Here is a 10,389-nt window from a genome sequence, read left to right on the forward strand (position 1 = left end):
CTAAGCTGTGACTGCAAATTGTAACAAATGGAATACGCTGGATATGTAAATCCTGCATGGACTACTAATTGGTGATTCTTCTAGTTGTGTTGTGACTAGTGGATTCATTTCAATTTCTTCCTTAAAAATGCAGAATTTCATCACCTATCTTAGCTTCAATGGAAGTCTATCAGTGGGGCTAAATTATCACAAAAGGTTGACAAAACATGCATAAATTTAAGCTTCATCTAGTGTGATCCAGAATAAGGACAGTAACTTCTGTAGATTGATGATTCGAGCTGCAAAAAAAACTACTAAATCATTGGTTCCTCCAGCCATAGTGTAAAGTTTCCATTGGGCATAACTGCATAACAATCATATTTGGAAACAACATAATATAAACAAGATTGCAGAGGATATCAGAACATTTCTACCTGGCTCAAGGATGAAACCTGACTACAAGTTGACTAAACCTCACATGGCATGCCCTACTACACATCATGAGGGACCTTGCACCCCGAGCACGAGCTAATATCAAGGCATGGGCAATTGCTCCCATTCTCCACCAATAGTTTCATCCGGGAACTGCATGCCCTGTTTGGATCACGGTGCCCTGAGATGCCTCATAGGCTACGGGCCGCTCGTGGAGAAGTGTTCGTTTGCTAGATGACACAACCAAGCACAATTATCACAAAATTTGACGCTAGATTAGGGTTCCACAAAAGGGAGTAAACAAGCCCTAACAATGTTCAGGGGACACAAAATATGATTGATTGATGCTTCCAACATGTCATACATTTGTTCACAGGAATCTACTTTCTTATTTCTGAATATACAGTGCCTAGCATCTTTTAGCATACTGCAAAAATTGCAAGGATACTAGACAGGCTTGCTAAATTCCCCAAACTGCATACTGAGTCAGGGCATAAACCAGATTGGTGGGGAGCCCTCTGAAGTAAATTTTCGCGGAAAGCGACGCACACTACGCGCCCCATTTAGTGTTTTGCGACCATAAACACCCATGTCAGTACTGGAATACTTACTCCCACTGCTTAACGCCAAGGATATGTCGAAGCTAGTATCGTCCAAGTAATAGATGCTACCCAGTTGGAGCCTATTGAACTGAGAGACCTCAACAGCCCTAGAGCAGCCTCGACCAAGCAAGAGCACCCGGCCAGGAAGTGAGTGGAGCTCCACCCAAGAAGCTTCAGAGCCCCCAGCGGGAGCAACCGCAAGGTTCATCTCAAAGATTCTGAACCCATTCTTGCCACGCCTGGCAAGCCGCAGGACCATTAGCAATTTCCCGCGGGACTCCACCAGATAGCGGGACACTGTGCGCGACTTGCGCCTGAGATTATCAGGCCTGTAATCAGCGCGCTTCTGGATCTGGTAGGAGGAACGGGACATCACCAGAGAGGCACCCTCGACGCTGTTGGGCGTGTACACAACTATGTCCTCAGTATTTGACAGGACATGGAAACCTTGCTTCAGCCCATTCTCGTAATAGATGATGTCCTGGATCACATCCAGAGCCACCGCGACACCGCAAGTGATCCAGTGCTCTTTCATTCCCGGCCGCCAGAACGCGATGTTGGAGGCGCTGGAGACATGCGCGGCGGCAAGGCAGTCCTCTGCTGAGGGTGACCCCGAGAAAGTGATGGTGCGGATGACCATGTGGTGCTCGCAGGAGGTGTTCGCCTGGGGAGCGAGCGGGTGGGCAGTCCTGAGCCTGTCGGGGAGAAGAACCGTCGCGCCGGAGAGAAGGTTGACGGCCGCATACCCTCGCCACTGCTCGAAGGCTAGAGCGACCCAACCGCCATCATGGGAGCCACACAAGCGCGCGCCGCGTATGCTCTCCGGGAGGCGTAGGCGGCGTTTGGCCCCCGAGTGGAGGCTGAAGAAGGAGGGCTTGTCGGGGGACGGGAGGAGGAGCCACGGGAGCTGGCGCGGCGCCGGCGGGGCGCCAACAGCCCGCGCGACAGAGCGCCACGCGCGGCAGACGGCAGCGAAGCAGACACGGTCGGCGAGGCAGGCCAGGTCGAGGAAGATGACGCCAAGAAGCTCGGGCGGGACGCCGTCCGACCATTCACGGCGAGGCCTGCGAGCACGGGGCATGGTGGGGGATTTGGGGGCAGCCGCGAAGCGTCTCTCTGACCCGGGGTTAACGCTGCAACACGCCGGAAAAACAAATCTGGAGTCAGACTCTTGTTCAAGCACCGGGCGCTAGGTAGGGTTGACCCCTATGACCAGGCTAGATGCGCCCCTACCCGTGCGGCGTGGAAGACGAGCGACCGGTGAGTCGTGGATGACGAGCACCAGGCGCCGTATGCCGGGGAGGAGAGGGAGGAGCACGGCCGGAGCTGCAAGATCCAGGCGCGAGGTTGCCGGATCTGCGGGCTCCGGGTCTCGGGAGGCCGGATGAGGACGAGAAGGATATGGCGGCGGCGATGGCGGCGGCGCCGTACGCGCCCCTGCTCCTGGGTTTTTCTCGAAGAAGTTAGGTGAGATGGGGGAGAAAGAGAACTGACTAGTGGGTCGCTCGGTCGGTGCTAAGAGCATCTCCGATAGCATACACACATTTTAGCTACACAAAATCCCTAGCGCTTTTTCCCTCAAACAAAATCCCTAAAACTTTTTTTCTTCTCCAATTCGCACAGCCACAACACTCACCCAATTACAACGTCACGGGAATGTATCCGGTACAACCGCACCTGTGGTGCTATCACGTTAACGTAACATCAACGTATGATATCATAAAAATTCATGCAGAAATTTGAAATATTTTTTGAGCAACAAAAATGACAAATTTGATATCAGTGTGATAATGGACCAACTCTAAAACCCAAGTCATGTTATGTACTATTTAATGTTGAATTTGTCTTTTTTTCGAGTTATATTTTGAATTTGAACTTGAATTTTTGTGACAGCCTACATTGATGTTGTATGAGTGTGCTAATTTTTTTCGAATTTTTTTGAATGTTTTAAAAATATAATGTGAGTTCGGTGCACCGGTAGCACCACAAACTCCAGTGCATCAGATATTTTCACACGTCACGGACTACTCACTCATGGTCCACCCAACCATAGCCTCAAAACAGCGATGAAGACCATCCTTGAACAACCCTGCATGCAGTCAAGCTCTTCTTTCATTTATTGTGTGCAGAGCCAGTCCGGAGATTTCGAGGGCCCGAGGCGAAACTAGAACTCGGGGGCCCTTACTATAAACCTCTTTTGGAATATTTGTAGGCCTCATATCAGTTTACACAAATATGTAGATATCTTAAAGATGCATATGTTTCTCATAGTATGACAAAAATAATCAAATAAGGCAATGTATCATGTGCCTCCTTAATCCTTATACATGTTCTTCTTCATAAGTTCTTTTGCTTTTTGATGAAGCATTAGCACCATCTCGTATCTATAATACATAAATAGTTGATCCCCACTAAGTCTAATTTTCTCAACATGCGGCCCGCTACATCACCAAATGTGCCACATCATTATCCATTAAAACTATTTTGTAGCACATGCATACCCGAATTTAATTGTTCCATCTCCAATAGTCCAACGTACATGCATACTCTTTGTTCACATGTAATTACTTTCAAAAATAATAGCTTTCGTTTTAGATCATTTTATTCATATAGAACGTATTCAAAATTAATCTTTAAAATCCCGCAACAACGCGCGGGGAAAATCATCTACTTCCTCCATTCCACAATGTAGTGCTTCCTCTATCCACGTGCTTCAACTTTGACCGTAAATTTAACTACCAAGACTGATTGCGGCGGGAGCAAAAATTATATCAGTGAATTTGTATTCGAAAGAAGTTTTTAATTATATAATTTTTTCTTCCGCCGCAGTTGGTCTCGTTGGTTAAATTTATGGTCAAAATTGGACCTCGAGAAGCGCGAGCGCACTATATTTTGAAATGGAGGGAGTAGTACATAATGAGAACCGTGAGTCCAATTTTATTGACTCTATGAGAAAATCATTGAATAGAAAATTCTATATTATACTACTTGTTATCATATGCAGATTGATAAACATCATGTCCACTTTTACCTCAAGATCCAAGATGATTTTTCTACGGAGAAGAACCATACGAATGGCTTTGAGATAATGCTTTCGCAGTATCACTACAAAACAAAAAAATGATTATCCAGTTAAAACAAATGAGTTCAAGAATTCGGCACAACTTAGTGGTTAATCCCCCTTCAGTAGGCATCATCCCATACTCCTAATTTTCGTAATCAAGCAACAACACCATGGCTCCTATTTTTCGGATGCAAAGTGTAGATCCTGTTCATCATGACTATAGTTTTTTCCTCTGGTAACAAGGAAGAGTATTAATCTCAAAATCCATACAGCCTTAGAGGATTCGATCAATAACCAAAACGATCCTTACTAGAACCCGAAGACAAGCATACTGGCGTGCTCCTCCTCCGTCGCTGCCTGCGGAACTGGCGGTTGCGTCGATTGGGGAATAAGATGTGGGCGTTCTATGATGGGAGGGCTTCGGGAAGAATCGCCAGGCCGCCCGTGTACCTGGCCAGGCCCAGTATCTCCCTGTTGTGTTACGTATGTACTACTCATGTATGGTTTCGACGGCTACCTGATGCGTTGTCTGCCTCTTCGACCATGACCTATCCCAAACCTGGGGTACCTCGGAGGGGGCCCTCGATTATGGGGGCACGGGGCGGCTGCCCCCTGCCCCTCCCCAGGGCCGACCCTGACTATGTGCATAGCCAGCTCCACTAAGGAAGGTATAGCACCGCCGAACACGATCGCGTTCCTATGTTTCCACAGCTCCCACATGACAAGTGTGAAGATAGTCCGAAGGTCCTTGGACCCAATGCCAGTGGTGGCATTGCTGACACATCGAACCACGAGCTTATCATTCGCCATTGGAGCCCATTCTTGTTTGCCTAAAGCCATGCAGAACTACGTCCAGAGGGTCTTTGCAAATACACATGTCAGTAGATCATGCTAGATAGTCTCGTCGCCTTGGGCACAGAAGGGGCGAGTATCCTGGTGCGGCATTCCACGTCTTGCTAAACGATCGGACATCCAACACCTATTCTTGAGAGCTAGCCATAGGAAGAAGCATTGCAGTGGAGCCCTAGATTTCCACGCAAAGTTTGTCGTTGGTATTACCTCTCTTCCTATGAATTTCGACGCATATGGGAATGAACAGAAAATTGTCGATCCCCCTCCCATGACCAGGCAATATCATCCTTCAAACTCTTGTCCAAACGAGTATCTGCTGATACGTCTCCAACATATCTATAATTTATGAAGCATTCATGCCATGTTTACAACAATTTTATATGGTTTTGGTATGATTTGCATGGAACAATCCGGACTAACGTTTTTTAGCAGAACTACCGTGGTGTTGTTTTTTGTGCAGAAATGAAAGTTCTCCAAATGAGCTGAAACTTTTTTATGATTTTTTTGGAACAAAAGAGGCACTGGAAGCTTCATGAGGGGGGGCAGAATGTGAAGGAGGTGAGCACAACCCACCATGACGCACTTGGAGCCCTACCCGTGTGCTGGTGGGTTGTGGTCACCTCGAGGCCCATCTTCGCATGAAACTGACGCCAAAAAATCCTATAAATACATAAACCCCCAGAAATAACCCTAGATCAGATGTTCCGCCGCCGCAAGCCTCTGTAGCCACGAAAAACCAATCTAGACCCTATTCTGGCATAAATCATCACCGGTGGCCATCTTCATCATCCCGGCGGCCACCATGATGAGGAGGGGGTAGTCCACCCTCGGGGCTGAGGGTTTGTAGCAGTAGCTATGTGTTTAATCTCTCTCTCTCTTGTGTTCTTGAGTTGGCACGATCTTGATGTATCGCGAGCTTTGTTAATATAGTTGGATCATATGGTTTTTCTCCCTCTTTATCTTGTTGTGATGAATTGAATTTTCCCTTTGAGATTTTGTTTTATCGGATTAAATAATTTTATCGATTTGAGAGCAGTTGATGTGTGTCTTGCTATGATTACTCATGGTGACAATTGGGTATCATATTGATTCACTTGATATATGTTTTGGTACTCAACTAGCGGATTCCTGAGGTGACATTGGGGTAATTTATGCATAGGGGTTGATGCACGTTCTCATCTTTGTTTCTCCGGTAGAAATCTCGGGGCACTCTTTGAGATTCTTTGTTTTGGATTGAGTATTATGAATCTGGAATTGTTTGATGCATATCGTATAATCAACTCATGGATACTCGCGGTGACATTGGAGTATCTAGGTGACATTAGAGTTGGTTGATGTATATCATATGGTATTATTTTAGTACAAACTCTTGGATAGATCGATCGGAAAGAATATAGCTTGGTGTTATTCTAGTACAAACTCTAGGATAGATTGATCGGAAAGAATAGCTTTGAGGTGGTTTCGTACCCTACAAACAATTTCTTCTTATGTTCTTTGCTAGATAGGAACTTTGGAGTGATTCTTCATCGCACATTGAGGGATGGTTATATGATCCAATTATATTAGCATTGTTGAGAGATTGCACTAGTGAAAGTACGGACCCTAGGCCTCATTTTCAAGCATTGCAATACCGTTTGTGCTCACTTTTGTTACTTGCTACCTTGCTATTTTTTATTGTTACCATTACAAAAATCAATATCTAATGTCATTACTACGCTTGTATCACCATCTCTTCACCGAAATAGTGCACCTATACAAATTACCATTGTATTTGGTATTTGTTGTCTTCTTTCTTCATGAGAGGTTCATTTGAAGTTGATAACGGTCAATCCACTAGTTTCTGGGAAGATACCTGGCTAGGGGACAATCCGCTTGCGGTTCAGTACTCATCTTTGTATAATATTGTGCGTAAGAAAGATGATACAGTTCAATCAGTCCTTGGTTTAACACCTCTGAACATCCAATTCAGGAGGGCCTTGATTGGCGATAAATGGATGGCGTGGCTCCATTTAGTTCGCAGGTTGATGTTGGTCAACCTATCTCATGCGTCTGACGTCTTTAGATGGAGACTAAATACCAATGGGGTGTTCACTGTCAAGTGTATGTATGAAGATCTTATTAACACGGGGCATGTGTTCCATAGAAAGCATATATGGAAAATCAAAGTACCTTTAAAGATTAAAAATTTTATGTGGTTTGTTCAGAGGGAGGTGATCCTCACCAAAGATAATTTGGCTAAACAAAACTAGAATGGATGTAAGAAGTGTTGCTTTTGTGATAAGGATGAAACAATTCAACATCTTTTTATTTCCTGCCCTTTTGCGACTTTGATTTGGCGCACGGTTCATGTTGCATATGATTTGCCACCACCAACAAGTATCCCAAATTTGTTTGGAAACTGGTTGGTTGGTATCAACAAAATACTTAAGGGTCATATCCGTGTAGGGGTTTGTGCCTTACTTTGGGCAATTTGGAATTGCCGGAATGACTGTGTTTTTAACAGGTCTCACTCTATTAACTTTTTGCAGGTTATCTTCAGAGCCATCACATCGATCCGTATGTGGTCATCACTTCAGCGTGGGGACGCTGGGGGCTCATGGCCTTGGGGTGCAACCGTCTGGAGATGGTTTCACAGGCGTTATTCAACCGGTTTGGCTGGCATGTCACTAATAGATTATGTGGTTAAGTCATGTAATCTTTCGTTTGTACCCACTATTTGTGGTGTTTTCTTTTTCTTTTTGTAGTTTTAGTTGATACTATGTACGTTTCAGACCTATTTATTTCCATTTAATAAAATTGGATGTGTGCATCATGATGATGCAGAGGCCGGGGTCTTTCCCCTTTTCGAAAGAAAAAAAGAGATATTTTGTTATTTGGTTGCAGGGTTGTTTGAGAGAGACCATCTACATCCTATGCCTCCCATGAATTGATAAACCTTAGGTCATCCACTTGAGGGAAATTTGCTACTGTCCTACAAAACTCTGCGCCTGGAGGCCCAACACGAGTCTACGAGAACACGTTGTGTAGTAGACATCAAGCTCTTTTCTGGCGCCATTGTCGGGGAGGTGAGTGCTTGAAGGTATATCTTTAGATCTTGCAATTGAATCTTTTTGTTTCTTATTTTATCACTAGTTTGGTTTATAAAAGAAAACTATAAAAAAGGGAATAGAGGTGGTCTCGTATTATTCGTCTTTATCATGTCTTTCTTGAAAATTATGGAAAGGAAAATTATGCTCAATGATAGAGGAAGAATTCAATAAAATGTTTGCTATAAATGATAATCAGGATTGCAATGTTGTTGGTATGGATTCTTTGAATATCCATGATGCTAATGATATGCAAAGCCATAAGCTTGGGGATGCTATGTTTGATGAAGATGATATTTTCCCCCAAGTTTTGATGCGAAAAATTATTATGATGATAGCATGCCTCCTATTTATGATGATTACAATGATGAAAGTGGGTATGAAAGAGTGTCATCTCTAGGAAGTAATGCTCTCACTATTTTGGAGGTTGTGGAATTGTAGCGACCCGACCTCAAACGGTCAAGTCTCTGAGCTTCAGTGTCATCCCTGGATCAGTAATGCTGACACACATAGTACTCGAAGGATTTATAACAGAGTAGCAATCACACACTTATTACATCGAATGTCTCAAAAGAGAACTTATTACAATAATATGGCTTAAGGCCATCTAATACGATAACAGCGGAAGGCTTGGAAGATAAAGTGAGTCCATCAACTCCAACGGCATAGTTGAGCTGCACGGCAACGACCTAACGAACCTTACTCCTCGTCAGAAAAGTCTGCAACATAATATGTTGCAGCCCGAAAACGGGTCAGCACATGGAATATGCTGGCAATATAACACAGTAGAGCAAGAACGGAATAATGTTATCACTACATGCATATTTGGCTGGTGGAAAGCTCTATGGTTACAGTTTTTGTGAAAAGCCATTTTTTCCCTACAACAAAGGAATAGATTTTAATTTAACTATCATGGTGGTTGAAACATTGAGAAGGTAACCCCAACTCAATCCCAATTAAAGTAATTAACAACCCAACAATATTAATTAAAAGTGATGAGATACATGTGATAACCCAAGTACTAGATACTCAAGATTGTCCATAACCGGAGACACGACTAACCATGATTAGATTGTACACTTTGCAGAGGTTTGCGCACTTTTCCCCACAAGACTCGATTGCCTCCGTTGGGTTTCTCGCACTACAAGTTGTTTGAGAAACGGATGACTGAGACATAGTCTTTCAGAAACATTAACTCTCTACTCTGGGTAGACCATACCAAACCTACAAAACCAACTACCTGTTGATCCACCTCTTCAAGAGCTTCACGTAACTTACTCGACTATGCTAGAGCCCATAATAGCTTGTGGCCGCACATGGAAGTTTCTAGCATGAATCATCTCAGTTCCCTTTGAGCCTGGGTGGCGGTCCATAGGAAGATCACACGGGTACCCCGGGATTTCCAAAAAAATACAGACAACACTGGGTTCCCCAGGTGCCTCAATCCACCTAGATGTTAATTTAAGTTGCCACCTTAAGTTGAACCATAACAATCTCACATCTGTCATGGATTTCACTCAAACCCAAATCACGTCTACGAGCATAGCATAGCAATATAAGCAACGCGTAGAAGTAACTCCCAAGGGTTTGATAGTAACAGGGCAATAGGTTCTACCTCAATATCTACTTCCCAACCCACAAGTTAATGACATCCTAATCATGCAATGTTTAGGGTGTGAAACTAATGGACAAAAACTGGGTATGAAAAGAGTATGATCAATGTGTTACTTGCCTTGCTGACGATCCGCGAAACCTAGAGACTCCAAATAACACGCTTCGCACTCCGGGAATTCTATCGCAAACAAACAATAGCATACATAAGCAACAAGCAAAAGATGCACAAGCAACTCAAATAAGAGAGGTTAACCAAAAAGTTCAACTTAAGAACTTCGGTTTGCAAAAAGAATCAAATCAAACGGAGCAACAAAACTCAAACGGCGAAAGAAACAAGACCTGTTTACTAATCTGAACTAAGGTCAAATTTTACAGTATAAAAATCTTGTTTAAGTTGATTAAGCGGAAAGAGGGTCTCGAGACGAAGATCTAGGCGCTTGAATCGCCTGATTCGGACTAACGAGCGAAAAGATAAATAGAAACGAAAATTAGATCAGAAATCGCGATCGAGAATAATCGCGGAAAAATCCGATAAAAGAAAACTGATGAACAGACTAACGAACGAGCGTTCGTTAGCCGTAACTAACAGGTGAAACCCGTTCGTTTAAACGAACGTATGGACGAATGTTCGCTAATTAGAAGAACCGAGAAAAACCGGCGAACCGATCTAAAAAAACGAATGGTTTTTAGAAAAAAAACCGGCGGCGGCGGATCGGCGCGTTACCTCTCCGGCGAGGCAACTCCGGCGGGGCGAGGCTCG

General features: G+C 44.1%; 1 protein-coding gene across 1 annotated transcript; it reads right to left on the reverse strand.

Moving 5' to 3' along the window:
• Positions 1–708: 708 nt before the first annotated feature.
• Positions 709–2,513, reverse strand: LOC119268551. Its single transcript, XM_037550209.1, has 2 exons — positions 2,247–2,513; positions 709–2,146 (listed from the first exon to the last, which is right to left on the reverse strand). Exon 2 carries the CDS (start codon positions 2,092–2,094, stop codon positions 898–900), a length of 1,197 nt encoding a protein of 398 aa, XP_037406106.1. The 5' UTR covers positions 2,095–2,146; positions 2,247–2,513; the 3' UTR covers positions 709–897.
• Between the last annotated feature and the right edge of the window lie 7,876 nt (positions 2,514–10,389).

Source organism: Triticum dicoccoides, chromosome 3A (genome assembly GCF_002162155.2).
Source record: "Triticum dicoccoides isolate Atlit2015 ecotype Zavitan chromosome 3A, WEW_v2.0, whole genome shotgun sequence".
Lineage (NCBI taxonomy): Eukaryota > Viridiplantae > Streptophyta > Magnoliopsida > Poales > Poaceae > Triticum > Triticum dicoccoides.